Source organism: Scophthalmus maximus, chromosome 6 (assembly GCF_022379125.1).
Source record: "Scophthalmus maximus strain ysfricsl-2021 chromosome 6, ASM2237912v1, whole genome shotgun sequence".
Taxonomy (NCBI): Eukaryota; Metazoa; Chordata; class Actinopteri; order Pleuronectiformes; family Scophthalmidae; genus Scophthalmus; species Scophthalmus maximus.
Genome location: NC_061520.1, coordinates 13781901 through 13797500, shown reverse-complemented (window position 1 = coordinate 13797500; position 15600 = coordinate 13781901). Strand labels below are relative to the sequence as shown.

General features: G+C 42.2%; 2 protein-coding genes across 4 annotated transcripts in view; both read left to right on the top strand.

Moving 5' to 3' along the window:
- Positions 1 to 11651, top strand: part of fancd2 (FA complementation group D2) — a 15233-nt gene extending 3582 nt beyond the window's left edge. Inside the window, exons 13-45 of one of the 3 annotated variants that reach the window (XM_035632610.2) lie at positions 16 to 118; positions 215 to 250; positions 363 to 509; positions 641 to 775; positions 878 to 1009; positions 1216 to 1323; positions 1436 to 1545; positions 1649 to 1703; positions 2399 to 2518; positions 2641 to 2714; positions 2795 to 2938; positions 3107 to 3207; positions 3308 to 3423; positions 3533 to 3641; positions 3732 to 3830; positions 3950 to 4044; positions 4120 to 4317; positions 4729 to 4842; positions 4982 to 5110; positions 5215 to 5333; positions 5451 to 5558; positions 5652 to 5782; positions 5878 to 5977; positions 6672 to 6794; positions 6992 to 7085; positions 7317 to 7388; positions 7559 to 7597; positions 7678 to 7752; positions 8158 to 8232; positions 8418 to 8564; positions 8651 to 8758; positions 9482 to 9542; positions 11497 to 11651. In XM_035632610.2, the coding sequence (XP_035488503.2) occupies positions 16 to 118; positions 215 to 250; positions 363 to 509; positions 641 to 775; positions 878 to 1009; positions 1216 to 1323; positions 1436 to 1545; positions 1649 to 1703; positions 2399 to 2518; positions 2641 to 2714; positions 2795 to 2938; positions 3107 to 3207; positions 3308 to 3423; positions 3533 to 3641; positions 3732 to 3830; positions 3950 to 4044; positions 4120 to 4317; positions 4729 to 4842; positions 4982 to 5110; positions 5215 to 5333; positions 5451 to 5558; positions 5652 to 5782; positions 5878 to 5977; positions 6672 to 6794; positions 6992 to 7085; positions 7317 to 7388; positions 7559 to 7597; positions 7678 to 7752; positions 8158 to 8232; positions 8418 to 8564; positions 8651 to 8758; positions 9482 to 9542; positions 11497 to 11651 (3532 nt within the window). Of the gene's footprint in view, positions 1 to 15; positions 119 to 214; positions 251 to 362; positions 510 to 640; positions 776 to 877; positions 1010 to 1215; positions 1324 to 1435; positions 1546 to 1648; positions 1704 to 2398; positions 2519 to 2640; positions 2715 to 2794; positions 2939 to 3106; positions 3208 to 3307; positions 3424 to 3532; positions 3642 to 3731; positions 3831 to 3949; positions 4045 to 4119; positions 4318 to 4725; positions 4843 to 4981; positions 5111 to 5214; positions 5334 to 5450; positions 5559 to 5651; positions 5783 to 5877; positions 5978 to 6671; positions 6795 to 6991; positions 7086 to 7316; positions 7389 to 7558; positions 7598 to 7677; positions 7753 to 8157; positions 8233 to 8417; positions 8565 to 8650; positions 8759 to 9481; positions 10277 to 11496 lie in introns of those variants that run through there. The other 2 variants (XM_035632609.2, XM_035632611.2) reach the window with 2 other exon arrangements.
- Positions 11408 to 15600, top strand: part of tex264a (testis expressed 264, ER-phagy receptor a) — a 57862-nt gene continuing 53669 nt past the window's right edge. The window contains exon 1 of the mRNA XM_035632615.2: positions 11408 to 11955. Coding sequence (XP_035488508.2) covers positions 11698 to 11955 — 258 coding nt within the window. The 5' untranslated portion in view covers positions 11408 to 11697. The remainder of the gene's footprint in view (positions 11956 to 15600) is intronic.

The window sequence follows — 15600 nt, the reverse complement described above, 5'->3', positions numbered from 1 at the left end:
CTGGTTTTGGGGCAGGGCCGCTTCCACACACGCAGCCGGCAGCAGCGTCACATTGATAATGGACGGCATCAAGTCCGCAGTGAGATTCCAGAAAATGATTTCTGAGGCTTGGCTCAAGGTGGGAAATTAGTTTTTGAGCTCTGTGGCTTTTGAATTTTTCAATCCTTTCATCTCCATTCCAGTGACCCAACTTTCACTGTGTTCTTTCTTTCAGGCAATAGAGTCTGTGGATGAAGCAGAGAACCATAAGGTGAACGTCATCTCAGTTTTTCCATGCATCCATTTGCATGTGTGTCTCTGTGTGAATGTTATTGCATACGTACAGTATATCAATATGAAATGTGTCCACTCTGCCACGTCAGGTCATAGATCTGCTGGTACTCTTCATCCTCCACTGCACCAATCCCAACCAGAGCCGACGGGGAGCCGAGAGGATTCTGAAGTCCAAAGTGAGGACTGGACTGATCCAGGAGGCTCTGCTGCAAAAGACCTTCAGGGACTATTCTCAGGTGGGTCAGTCTGCAGGCAAACATGGTTTTAAGAGTTTGTATAAACAACGTAGTACAGTTTATTTAGTTGTGGGGAAATTGATTATTTAATTGATAAGTGTTGTGTGTATTTCTCACTGATGATATTGTAGGTCATGCGAGGGTATTTCGCCTCCATTCTGGCTCTGGCTCAGTGTCTGTTACGCTCCCCTGACCCCTGTGTGGTGCCTTTTGGTGGACACATGTACCGACTCTCCTTCACTGTGTTTGACCCTTACTGCCAACAGGTGGGTTTGGGATTGTAGTTTTATTGTATTAATTTTTTTAATTTTGATAAGCGTATGTATGTGTGTTTTTGAAGGCTAATGAATGTCTGCCTTGTTTCGTAGGAGGTGGTGGGCTCTTTAGTGACCCATGTCTGCAGTGGTGTGGGTGGGGAGGTGGACATGGCTCTGGAGCTACTCTGTGGTCTGGTGACAGAAAACCCGTCAGAAATGGCTCTGTATGCCGTCTTTGTTAAGGTAAGGAGGGCATCCAACTATCTGCTACTGAAACTGCCAGCTAAAAATAGCCTAAAACGTTCATAAATAAAATTTGAGCAAAGGGCCAAAGGTTAGCTACAGCTTGTTGCAAACAAATTGAACCATGTGGTTTTCATGGCGAGGCTCCATATGTTACCACTGTATTTGGTTTGGTTTTTTTCAAGTGAACATTGTATCTGATACAGGGAATTTTGGACTACATGGACAACCTCACACCACAGCAGATCCGCAGACTCTTCCACCTCCTGAGCAGACTGGCCTTTGGGCAACAGCAGCAAGGATCTCACATCCAGGTGCACAGTCACACATACATGGCCTAAATGGGCGTTTCCAAACATTTCCATTTTAGGCGCTCGGCAGGCGTAAAACGTGGCAGCGGTGATGATTTGTATTTTCTCCCCTCAGGATGACATGCATATTGTTATCCGTAAACAGCTCTCCAGCACTGTGCCCAAGTACAAGCGTATCGGCATCATTGGTGCCGTCATGATTGTCGGCAGCATGGGGGCCTTTAGGTGAGGACTATTTCTCATAGGCTCCTACTCAAGCAGCATTTTTCCTGCTCATTCTGTAACTATCTCTCTCTATGTCTTGATCCTGCTCTCTGCCTCCACCCAGGCCTAAAGGGAAGGAGTCAAAGAATGAGCCGTTACCCCAGGAGACGTTCAGACAGGTAGAAACCATCAGAATAAAAATTTTTTATGTAGCTGGAATATTGAAGTTTGATTATTGCTAATTTTTTTAGTTTTCCTTTTTAACATACTTTATTTTAATATCTTTAAATATTTGGTTTTCAGTAAGGTTTTAATGGGAATCAATAGCTGCACTCTCTAACTTCTGGTTCATTAAACAGCACATACTAGTTTTATTTTTTGTGTTTTTTGTTAATCTATTTGTGTTGATTATATCAGCTGAAATGATGTGACTAAAATTACATTTATTTTGGATTCATGAATTGGTGTGATCGATTTGTGTTTGTTTATGTAGGTTTAAGAATTTACACCATTTTGTTTATTTTATAAACATTGGTGTTTCATCAGCTGGTATGGTTTGTCTATAACTTCAATAATAATCTTTATATAATTTACATTTGCTAACACTGGGTTTATATAGACGTCCTCATTCAAGTCGTTATTGTAAGTAAATAACCCTCCTTTATTTGTTGATTGTAGTATTTAGTCTCATCATGTCTCAAGACATTTCACACCAGCGGGTGCTCTTTAGTAGCTGTGACCTCCCCATTAAAGAGGTCAAGCAAAGGTCATCAGTGGGGAGCTGATGTTTGAGGAGTATTTTTGTTCCTTCGCTCTTCACTGGAGGTTCCTGGTCTGAAGCTGTGCTCTTGCATGTGTGTCTGGCTTGGTGCAGGTGACAGCCCTGCTGGAGCTTGTGAGGTCGAGCAGCGAGAGCTCCCCCGAGGCTGGAGCTCTGTACTACGACGAACTGGCCAATCTGATCCTGAGCTCTACCCTGGACCCACAGGTGCAGGTGTGTCTTAAACAAACATCTGCCACTCGTTTCTTACGATTAATTGAATTAATGATTAGCAACCAGCGTTGTCAAATGCAACTACATAAATTTTGGTCCTGTTCTATTCTCCCCGCCAACAGGAACACATTGCAAAGAGTGTTCTAGATGACTTTCAGGATGGCTTTGTGGTGGATCTAGGCCTGGAAACCACATGGTTAGTGATGGACAGAAGCATTAGACATTAATATGCTTAGATATTTATTCCTTTTGTAATTAATCCCTCCTTTCTCTTAGTTCCATCCCTTTCCCGGCCCGTGTGATGTACAACCTGGAAGAGGAAGATACGCAGGATGGAATCGCCATTAACCTGCTGCCTCTACTGGCCAAAGACATTCAGAACAAAGGAGAGCAGCAGTGTCAAACCAAGAAGGCACACAAGTAAGTCATCCCACGACTTATTGCCAGTTCTGCTGAGTGACGGCAAATTTATTAACCAATGATACATTTAACTTGCAATCAAGTTAAATTTCAGTTTGCTGTGTTAAAAGCTTTCACCATCCCTAATTGTTGAGATTTTAGATTTGTCTATTGCTCTACTTTGTGCAGGCGAGTGTCTCCTCTCTGTCTGTCTCCGTTCTTTCGCCTCCTGAGACTTTGTGAGGAGAAGCAGCATCAGGGAGACCTAGAGGAGATCGATGCTCTGCTGGGTGAGCAAGAGAAAAAAAACACTCATAGAAACCACTTTGTTCTAATTTGCATGTCTGTGAATTCATTTGTGTCTGTCTGTGGACACATGCTGCATCACAGGCTGCCCGCTGATCCTAACAGACATGGAGGCAGTAGAGAAAATGGAGAGCCTGTCCAAAGCTGAGCGGGAGTTCCTCTGTCATTTACTCTTTCACACCATCAACTGGTTCAGAGAGGTAACTGCATGTTAGTGCCAAATGGGTTTGAATGATTTGAGCAGGTTTTCTTCTCAAAAGTAGGAGATGTGTGACTGAAGCCACGCATTTATGACCACTATTTTTTCAGGTCATAAACGCATTTTGTAGGCAAAAGGAAACTGAGATGAAGATGAAAGTGATGACTCGTCTGCAGAACATCACCTACCTCCAGACTCTGTTGGAGAGGGCTTTGGCTGGTGAGTTCTTGATTTATCAAGGCATGGAGATATAAGTCTTCAATGTTTTTTTTCTGCTTCAGATTTTAAAATAATATCTTTATGTTTCAGGAACAGCTGGCTATGTTCCGCCTGTTGCTAACTTTGATGGAGAAAGCTCAGATGGAGCCACATTAAGTTCCACTGCTCCTGTGAATAAGGCAAAGAAAGGTAACCATGCCCAACAGGAGATAATTTGCTTCCGTTATGTGCTGAAGAAACCAAATACTCAAATACTCAAATAAATAATTACTACTAATGTAACTGTATCACTCTTGTATGTTATGTAGATGGCTCAGGAAAGAAGAGAAAGACCCCTGGTAAGGCTTCCTCCGAAAGCAGCTCTCAACTTGAGGAGATGACTGAAGCAGATGAAACTCAGCAGGTAAAGCTTCAGCTCTCGCATTTATCACTGTTCGTTGTAACAAAGCTAAAACACACAATTTTGCTTGTGCTAAAGGATCAGCCAGAGAAGGAGAAGGAGAAGGAGAAGGAAAAGGAAAAGGAAAAGGAAAAGGAAAAGGAGAAAGAGATCTGGCATGGAGTCAGTCTGGTGTCATACAGACAGTTTTTCCGGGAGCTGGACATGGAGGTGCTCAGTGTGCTGCAGTGCGGCCTGCTGTCTCGCTCACTGTTGGACTCTGAGCTCCACACCAAAGTAAGAAAACAAATATATCTCTTGATCTTATTTTGGAGAGTAGTCTTTCACTTTTTTTTGTTTTGCCAATTTAATTCAGATATAAGTTCAAACTCAGGGGGGACATTTTTGTTGATAACAGATAATTAAAAAAACTATTATTCAAACTTGGAGGAAAATGCTGTTTTGGGACTGAAAAGAGTTTATCTGCTTCAATATATATGGTCTAGACTATAGGGAACATCAATATTCAACCATCAACTGACACACAGATCACATTTGGTTGCATGAGGATTCACTTGGATTGAAATGAAATTAATTTATTAATGCCAGGAACTGCTGGTTAAATTCAATATATGCACCTCATACATCAATACACAGGAAGTTATACATTATGTATAATCCCTGTTATATTCTGTCATTATTGAGGAGAAAGAGGAGGTCCTGCTGGGTCCTGCTGAGCTGGTCTTCCTGCTGGAGGATATGCTTCGCAAACTGGAGTTCAGTCTCACCTCTGCCCCTGTCAAGAGAGCCCCTTTCCTCAAGGTACAAAAAAAATTGACAAACAGACTTAGCATCCAGGTGACAGACATGTTTAAGAACGTTTAATGTAACCACGTACAAATATTTGAAAGCCAATATGAGCCCAAATTTGTACTGTACTAAATGATATTTTCTTGTGCAGGTAAGGACGGATAAAAGTGTGGGCTTCTCCCACCTACAGCAGAGGAGCTCCAAGGATATTGCTGCCTGCTGTGTCCAGCTGTTGCCGGCCCTCTGCTCACACTTGGAGAACTGTCACAACCATTTTCAGGTACGAAATCACACAATCAGGAGTAAAAAAAAAAAAAAGAAGCAACATTTCTTCTAAATAAAAGTCCCTTTATACTTGCATATGATTTTTCGATGTTTTCACAGACGCTGCTGTCTGAGAACGACGGCGTTGTAGATGGACCTGCGACTGATGTGCAGGAGCAACACTTGATGTCGACTTGCTACCAGCTGCTCCTGCAGGTCCTGAACACCACCTTCAGCTGGTGAGGAGGACCAGCGGCACTGGCTTTCATGTTAGATATTACATGTGTTACCAAGTATTTATGCGTATCTGGCTCCTGTTGAGTTTTGTCCCTGATTTGTACGTATGTACTTATCAGGTCTGGATTCAATCTGCCCGGTCAGCGGAGCTTACTGAAGAAAGCCCTGGGAGTTTTGGCTGAACGACTCAACGGACATTCCGAGTTGACCCTGGAGCAGCTTGTAAAGTGAGTTGCAAACTTCTCAATAATATCAAGTACATAGGTTTTATTGTGAACAATTAAAACTTATCTTTGCCTCTTTTTTCTGTTTTTGTCTAGACACAGCTTCGAGTACCTGCTGAACTTCGGCAGCACCATGCCTAGTCTCAGCACAGCGCTGTGTCTCTCTCAGCTTCTGTCCACTGTGTCGGAGAAGGGAGGGAACCCTTCGACCTACAGAGAGCAGACCGGTCTGACATGTTGCCTCTTTTAAATTAACTTATCTACTATCCAATGGACTGTGATGATAATTGGCTGTTTTTTTTCTTTTTTTTCTTCTACCTAGCTTCCCTAGCAAAGCGTTTCCTGAGCCAGGACTGGTTGACGGCCAGAGGAGAGAAGGAGCGTGGGAACAAATTCAATGAAGCTCTTCACACTCTTCTGAGGTGTGTCATAAATGGCCATTGTGCCGTAAACAAGAAGAGTTGTATGCGGAATCACTGTAAAGCAACCAAGATGCTTGTGTTACAGCTTGACCGATACATTGGCACTAGATTTTAGCTCATCACTCAAACACTAAAGTTGCCCTGGTATATACAGTCTGATGGCTGATAAGTAACAAGACGTTGAAGTACAGGAGTTCCTTAAATCCCGGTTCAGACTACAGGAGAGTTTGCTTAATTTATCCCGGTTTCACCTCCTCCCAACAAATCAAAGGAGAAAATCTGTTCTAGGTTGGTACCGATGTTCGGCCCAGATTCTCTGGTAATGTGAGCCCAGTCTTAAATCTCCCGAGCTGCTATTATATTGGTCTATCACAGCTGATGGAGTTGCCAAGCAATGGTACAAATTCTAGCCATGGTTTTTCGTCACTGCTAGGGGTTACTAACATTACTTTTTTGCTTCCCTGATCCCTCCCTCTGGCACAATGATTTAAATTACATCCTGTTCTGTTTGATATGCCTTTATTTTCAAATATTTTTCAAAATCGGTTGTAACTGATTTGACTCGAGGCCGGCTTAATTAAGCTTATGGTTATTTAGAAATCTTGTTGCCATTATGTAGTTTGACATCCCCAGAGCAGTGGAGTTGCATCTGAAATTTGAATCACGATGTCTTTGTCTTTTCTCGTCTCCGCAGCATCTACCTAGAAAATGTTGATGATGTTCTGAAGGCAGTGGAGGAAATAGCTGGAGAAAGAATCCCTGAGCTCCTCAATGCAGCGAAAGATGAGAGCTCTGCATCATGGCCCACTCTCAGCAGGTAAATCCTCGTCTCCATCAGTCCTTCATTTAATTTTCTTTGAGCAACTTATATTGACTTATTCAAAGGTATCTTAGAGTATAGCCAGATTGCTCCATATGCTCCTGCCGTCCACCATTTGACCGCCTCACAGCTAACTGCAACTTACAAAGAACCTAGTAAGATGTATTATTATTATATATTTTTTTCCTCTTCAGGCAAACATTCCTGGTGTTCTATAAAGTGATGATGGCAGAGCTGGAGAAAGCCGTTAGGAAAATTCCTGCAAGCAAAATCAGTGACAACGTTGAGGTCAGCCACAAAGTGTTGCACTATATGACATGTTTCAATGCAGATCCTGTATCAAAGATCTTGGTGTAATCAGATCTACACACACAAACATTTGCCAATTAGTATATAAAATTTCAACCTGTAACCTGTAAAGCATTTTTAATATGCATTAATAAATGGGTAGTTTCTCCCCTACAGTCTCTTTCCAAACAGTCCAGGAGTTTGACTGTAACCTGTGTCCTTCTCCTATAGGCTCAGAATGAGAAGCTGCTGACATGGAACCTGGCTGTCAGAGACTTTCACATACTGGTCAACTTTGTTAAGGTACATCTTCTGTTAGAGTTATTATATAGCTGTAAATGTATAATTACCTGTTTCCAACAGTTAGCCAGCTATTAGGTGAGGTGTTCAGTGATGTCTGTTTTTTTTCAGTGAGCCTACACATTCATGCATTTCAAGTTAAGGTTATCTGCCCAACATCTCTCTTCCTCCAGGTGTTTGATTCCAGGCCAGTGCTCAATGTGTGCCTCAAGGTGAGGGCGGCTCAGCATTTACATTTCACATTCAGGTTCAGCTGCTGTGATTAACTGATTCTAATGTTGTTATTGTTTAGTATGGTCGCCTTTTCCTGGAGTCTTTCCTGAAGTTGGGAATGCCGCTACTGGACTTCAGTTTCAAAAGGCACAAGGTACACGTGAAATCGTCTGCGTGGCGTCATTGTGAAATTATGTAGAAGAATGTAAAGTGATAACTGACCCTGATGTTTCTAGTTCTGAAACCAAGTTACCACTGCAGGGGAATTTGACCTTTGCCTGATTTTATATACAGTAGATAAAAGCTAACGAACAGACCAGTCAGACATTCTGTACTGCCAAAATAATAAATATAGTTTAACTATAACCAATGTTATTAATTATTTAGCCAACAGAAAGAAAGGTGAAAAACATTGTATTAAGGAAAAAAAGTATTCAGAAACACCATATTGCTCACACTTATACATCACAATGCAGTAATCATCTTCCACATATCATTCCAACATGGTTTTGTAAAATCATTAATGATGCAGACGTGTGTTTGATGTACTGTGTTTAAGGAGGATGTCCAGAATCTACTGAAAACCATCCAGCTCAGCACCAGGCAGCTCCATCACATGTGTGGACATTCTAAGGTAAGTGCAGTTTGGAACTCATTCCTATCCATTTTTTTTTTTCATTGGAGACATCTCTCTGCCTGCACTGATGCCAAATCTACTACTCGGGTAGAACAAATCACGGTTAGAGTCTGGACAGTACACACGTTAATCCTCAGGTGCTTAATATCCAAGTCTAAGTGTCGTTATGTGTTGGTGCTCAGATCAACCAGGACACAAGCCTGACCAACCACGTGCCGGCCCTGAAGAAGAGCCTGGAGTTGTTTGTGTACAGAGTGAAGGCCACGCTCACACTCAACAACTGTCAGGAGGCATTCTGGATTGGCAACCTGAAGAACCGCAACCTGAGGGTGAGAACATTATTGGACTTGTATTAATGTGTCTCTGTGAAATTTTGAGTCATAGACTCACACTAATGATATACTGAATTCTGCAGGGTGAAGAGATTCTTTCTCAGAGGACAGAAGGAAGTGATGATGATGAAGATGATGAGGAGCAGGAGGAGCGACATCCAGTGCTGCCCCAGGAAGAGTCCGAAGATGAGGTACCTGACATTAGCAGACTTTCTCAGTGGCATTTCGTCAAATTTGATGCAAAATATTTCTTTTTAAATCACATATGGGAATATGTTTTTGGTATTGATTTAGATATTGTCATGGAAAATAAATAGGTTTGTTTCTGTAACATTTTGAGACACTGAATTCACTGAAGACACCAGAAATGGGCTAAAAACTACAAAGCCCTAAAGGTAGTGAGTAAAAATGTTGACACTACACACTAAGCAGACAAAGGAAAAAATTAAGGACAACTGAATAAAACCTTTTTCATAAAACAAACCCAAAGTATGTAAATAAATAACAGATGTAAGTCATGTTTAAGTAAATGATTAGTGGCTAAAAGAGTTTGCAGGAGCTAGGACCCGATACTAATTTTATTTAAGAGATAAGCTACACACAGTGGTAATACAGTCGATTACATAAGACCCCCAACAGGCTCAGGTTCAGGTCATTACTTTGTTTAATGTTTAAGTCGTACATGTCGGTCAATGTCGTGTGGAAACTGTAAAAGACAGTGGGCTGATAAGATAATTTGTAGAGCTCTCTACAAAGCTAATGATTAGTGGGTACATAGTTAAAAGTGAGATGGGTTGATATGGTGTCAGTCCCAGGTCACTATACCGTGCTGTCTGAATTTATGCTTCATTCAGACAGGGTCACAACTTCATATAGTATGTTTTTCCAAATGTTTCTCATGTGCTTTTCTCCAGGCCCAAGAAAGTGACGCTGAGGAACGTGAGAAGATTAAAGGAAAGGAAAATGTGGATGAAGGTGATCTCACAGATGACTCAGAGTAACACTTAACAGCACATGTAAATAATAGGACTTTAATTTTACACGCATGCATCTGCATCAAAATCCCATTCGTGGATCAGCTTTTGAAGTTATGAATGTCTGTCTTATTGGCTCCATTGAAAACTGCTGTGCATTGGGCAGTGTGCGGGTATATGATTATATATTACCAATATATTACAGATATAGTTGTATTATCAAGAATGTGGCAACAACACTGCAAATTCATGAGATGCATAAATGTACTTCCACGTGTTTATTTCTCTGTCGAAGATAAATTGTGCCCATTAAGTAGGTGTTTTCCCTGTTTTCAGACAAAATAAAATATGTATTGTTCAGAGATAATGTTGGTTCGAGTTGTAATCCGGTAGTAACCATATTTCATACAATTAATAAATAGTCATTGTGTATCCCAGGTCTTGTGTGTGATAAACGGGGAGGCTTTTCCTTTTCTTATTGGGTTATTACAAAAAGTAATGTGTGATATAAACTGTATACTTGTACATGTACTGTTGGAGCACTGGTCCTGGGGCCTCAGTTGTAAACATGTTAGAGCAGGATGTGAAAGATGACTTAACCTACACAACATTTAGGATTTATAAAAACAAGCCTTATTGTAAAACAGACATTCTGCTTTGAAATACATCTTCGGCAGCCAGTAAACTCCCAACTGATGTGAAAGCAGGGGTGTTTGAGTAAAATGTTTGACATGACATGATTCTTATTTATTGCGTTTGTCATGTAGTTTGCAGAAAAGAGTTGTTTGTAGTATAAATACTCACACCTCAGTTCTCTGAGACGCATCCTGGGTGTTGAAGGATTGGAGAATAAGAGGGTTTTTATTGATTATACATTATGGCATTAAAGACCTCAGGGTCCATCAAGCACTCAGACATCCTCTACAGGCTCATTGTGTCACATGTTATGCATCACAACATCAAGGTCACACAATTGTGTCTTTTTAGTCCTGTTCAGTCTCTTTAAAGCTTTTTTCCCTCCATACGACACCATCAGTTCAGCTATTTGACTTTTTCTTAACAAGTAACAATTGAGATTAGAAGTCTTTGAATGAACAAAGACTTTTAATCTCAAATGAAGAAGTGACGATTATGACACCACATTAATTAACTTGGACAGAGCTGATAGCATAGCTCTCACACAGTTAGACTATATATAATCAATATCCTCTGTGGGGTCTCGGTGCTCATCATCTTGTTGTGGTAGTGTTCTGCGCCCCCTAGTGGCCAAATACTATGATGCAGCTTAAATGTTGAGGTAAAGAAAGCTATCCATTTTGCTAAAAAAAAAGAAGGTCAATGGCACAGTCTGGGCTGACACTCTCAAATCCATTGGACTCTTAATTATTTCATTTTTTTCATATATTGTCCTTAATGGATTTCCATACTTTGATTAGCCTGTCGTCAAAATATAAGACTCTGAAAACGCTCTGAACACACCGACACCCTTCATATCAGACCTTCACTTCATGCAAGGAGGACGAGAATCAGTGGAACAACAGCACATATTCATTCAAAATCAGAAAGTCAGCGGGTTGTTCGTTTTTTGCCACGGCCATAGACTGTATATAAACAGGTTACGGCGCTCAATCGGTGTTTTCTGCGCAGCCGCGTGGGTCGAACCATAGTAATGAGACGCAGGGGTGTGTGCCGAAAATGCGGCTAACATGGCCAACAGCTAAGGTTTACACGGTTAAAAGAGAGTAATATTAACTCATTGAAATGTAATATATACATGTAAGATATTCTGGCGTCACGATTTTATATATGCAAAGTGGTCGCTTCTAGTCACACCCCCCTCCTCTGTAGACGAGAATGGTCTAACCCGGAAGCATGTTCCACTGTTTGGGAAAACACCATAAACAACTGTCAGTTTTTCTGTCGACTTGAACGAGTGTCTCCTTTTCCCCCTCCAGACTGTCGCGGCGGAGACACGTCTCATTTGACGCCGTCTCTTGAGTCGCCCTGCTCCCGTGTCGTTGGAACCTCCGGCACCGACCGCGTCGCCGTGCGTGTGACCCGGAGCAGGACGTCGAGCTCCGGCGTATGTGTCTCTCTTTGTTTTCTTTAGTTTAAAGAATCCCCTTGACAGCAGCCGCGGCGCGTTGCGAGAAACCATGTCCGACTTGCTCCTGCTGCTGCTGATAGTCGCGCTCCTCGTGTGTCTGCTGCTGACGGTCGGCGGCTTCCTGCTCTTCTCGGGGCTCCTGTCAGACGTGGTCGTGAAGACCGGGCCACCTCCGATCGGGAACGTCACCATCGCCTACAAGTTCCAGGAGGGGTCCTACAAGGACTGCGGCGCAGCCTACACGGAGAGCTGCAGCATCGGGCCGAAGCTGAGCACCATCGGCGTCTTCTACGATGACCCCAAACAGGTGAGACCCCACGCGCCTCTGACTCCCTCTGTGTCCGCATGACCTCTCCTGACCTCGTGACATGACCACTAGGCCCCACAGGTACTTTGTGTCCTGATAAGGTCTGTCTCACACTGGGTGAGATATGTTCTGTTTGACCTGGACGGAGTCGGAAAGGTCACCCGGACGCTGATGTTGTGCAAATTCAAAGGGTCAGTCATTCTCTCTTTAAATCATCATATTTTTTAATATTGACATATGTCCATCACAGTTCCCCAGTGTCCAAGGTGGCCGCTTAACTGTGGACATTATCTGCAGATTTGTTTCCTCACATACGGATGACGGACAGTGAAATTTGGCATAGAGATAAGAGATAGCAATCAATTGATCGTCAACATTGTTGCTGGTCAACTTTATCTGTCCATCAACCATTGACAATTTCTTCAGCCTTAAGAAAAGTTATGCAATGGTTTTTACAGTAACGTGATTTAATGACAGCAACAGTGAGGTCTTGGAGATATGGAAGTATGATGTAAAATGCGAGTAAATGTTATTCAGCAGTGTGGCTCAAGGGGTTAAACATCCAAGCTTCCTTTTTAGAGCAGCTGAGCCTGAACGAATGGAACCAGTCAGCTGTTCAATGCCACGTTGCACTGTTGATATGTTCCCCCTTCTCATCTGTGGCTACAGGGCTCTTTCAGCCTTTGTCGGTTTCTGGCTCAGTCCCAGTCGCCAGACTCCAGCGCAGGAGGGCGAAGTGTCTCTTCCGCAGGTTGTCCGAAGAGAGCTGACATATGTGGGAAATTGTTCACTTTTTGGGTTCAGTCTGAATCTAAATGTGTGACACAGTGACTCTCCCTTTCTCCTTCGAATCCCAGTTCTGAAGCTGGAGTCTGTATAATTAGGTCATTCCTTCCCTGGCAGAGCTCTGTGGTCGTCTCCTTCTAACCCCTGTTCATCACGAGTTGTGTTTTTAGTCAATAAGAAACGTTTGCACAGCAGCTGCTTGTTAGACGGCAGTGTTTATTGAGTTCCCAGCTGATACGGGTAGAGAACACAGACGCACCATGTGTAACATGATACAGTTTTACAGTTAATATTACGTATCTATGTCATATTGCATTACTCAACAAGCAAACTAACTGGCCAACTTTTTGGTTCTTTGATAAGCTTGTGATTCCGTCAGTGCTGCCGACATTTGAGTGCTGAGCTTGTTATGGTTGAGTGAGCAAAGCCTTCTGACAAACGTTTCGGCCAAATAGAGGCTTTCGGCACATCAACCAAAAGTGCACAGTAACGCAGTCAAGGTCACTGTGTGACTATCATTCAGTCATGCCGAATTATAATCCAAAAAATATTTTTGTGGAATAAAGACTGTGGCACATTGTCAGCACTCTGTCTTTCTGCTTACCTCTGCCAGTTCCTTTGTAGCACGCTGGCCTTTTTTAAGTGAAGGCTTTTAATGGAAACATTGACTGTGAGTTACAGCAGTGGAAAGTTGCGGCAAGAGGCTTATTAAAGAGCGTTTAAAAAAAACTTTTCTGCTTGTGTCACAGTTTGTGGACAGTCTGGATCATAAGGAGCCATTACAGGATGTACAGACGTCTCTCGAATCACCAGGACTTGATGACCCTCCTGGCATCTGTCTATTTTGATATAACCTGAAGATGTGTGGACCTCTGACTTCCTTGTAGAGATAAATTAGCAATCACAGAAATTTATTTAGCGTTAGGTGTTCTCATTGACTTCACAGATTCAAAGTTAAAGAATCAGGAACCAAAACTGCGAATGCTTAATTACCCTTGTTTTCCATAAATTGGTTCAGTCAGAAAAGCTTTGCCCACTAATCCAGAGAGGCAGTTGTTTAGTAATCGCTATATTCTTGCCAGGAACCTTTTATATCTGAAGCTGCTGGTTTTAAGTGTTTTGTTATTGACCTGAGCTTTTGTTGAGCTTTTTTCGTTGACAAGTTCAGGAGGCTCATCACTCAGCAACCACAAAAGTAAACCCAGAGCTGTGTGTGAGATTGAATTCCGATTCAATAGCATAGATTATCTTTATGCGTCACAGCCTTAATAATGCAGAGGGTAAAGTTGAGCGAATTTTTTTGCTGCATTGTTCCCCCTGAGACGTTTGTATGAATATAGGATGTTGTCAGCTTACTATGATCTACAGTGAAGTGACAACTTTAGGCCTGACCTTAGAACTACCTGTGGCCTCTGCATCTCGTATATCCAGCAGCTAACTCTTTTCACCATGTTAGGTTGTTTAAAAAGTGATCCCTCATGGTACAAAGCAGTCAACATACATCTTTTTTTCTAGTCAAATTTTCTGTACAGTTCCATAAATGTCAGTTTACATGCAGAGGAGAGCTACATTTGGATGTTAATTATTGTTTTATTCATGCCATCTCACATGCAGGGGCCTGTTTCACACTCATGGTATTAAAATACTGGCCACTGTTGTAAATTTAGAAAGAACAGAAGGATATGTTTCTCCTATTTCTCAACTGAGTCAATGAAACAGGTTTAATGCTTCATCTTAGTTGACTGCATGTGTATATTATCTGAAAATATTGTTTGTCAGTGAATGTTCTTTATACTCTGCTAACTAACAAACATAGCCTGCTGTAAGCAGTACACAGTTGGCCACTAGGTGACAGTGTTAGCATTGACATTGTGTTAGTGTGGGAGGCAGCAGCCCTATCGAAGCCCCATTGATCTTTTTTTAAAACTTAATTTAAGCAGTGCGACTCAGCCTCGCATCATTCAAGCTGTCAAAAGAAAAAAACTTTTTTTGTCACATTAAAGAACGATTGGATTATAAAGCTGCACAAGCGGCTGTGTATTAATTGGTCATTGTCGTCCCTGTGTTTTCCACACCTGGCTCTGGATCCTGGTCATTTGCATTCACCTTACATTCAAGTTGTAATTTAGTCCCTGTTTTAATGACTATGATAAAAGCCAGCACGACCCTGTGTCCCCGAGGACCAGGATTAAAAACTAAGTACACCAAAGGATCAAAGAGCAGTCCTGGGTTACAGCAGCCACGTCCATTGTGTTGCCGGCAAGTCACGCAGCTCTTTGGACAGTTGTGAACTGTTTGATTTTATTGGTCTGCACTGATAAAGGCTCACTCCGCTGACACATTGAGGCAATTAGCACTAGTTGCTCTTCTTGATGCCTCTTGCTTGTGTATGTCCATTCATGCATGTGTGTGTTTGCATGTACGCTCATAATTGCCAGGACTTATTATCACAAAGACCTGAGGGACTGGACAGTAAGCTGTTTTTATTTTCCTCATAGGCATCAGTCAACTGGACAGCGACCCACTTCTTTGGAGGTTAAACTTGAAACTCGCCAAACCATTCACAGCACAGCTGCCTCGGGGTCGGTGATAGGGATTTGACACAGATATTGAAAAAAATCCCAGACTGGATGAAGTATAGAAGGCTGGAATCTCCAGAACAAAATTCATGAGTAAGAGTCGGGATCAGTGAATGCTCAGTGAGGAAACCAAAGTTTAATGTCATTTCAGTGTCTGGTAGAAATAATTGGTAGTACGCACATAGACCATTCCCTGGACCACGATGCTGCCTGTAGTGGATTTGATCAAAGTCTGTCCACACGCGGCTGCCTCTGACACTGATAACATGAACAGGAGCTG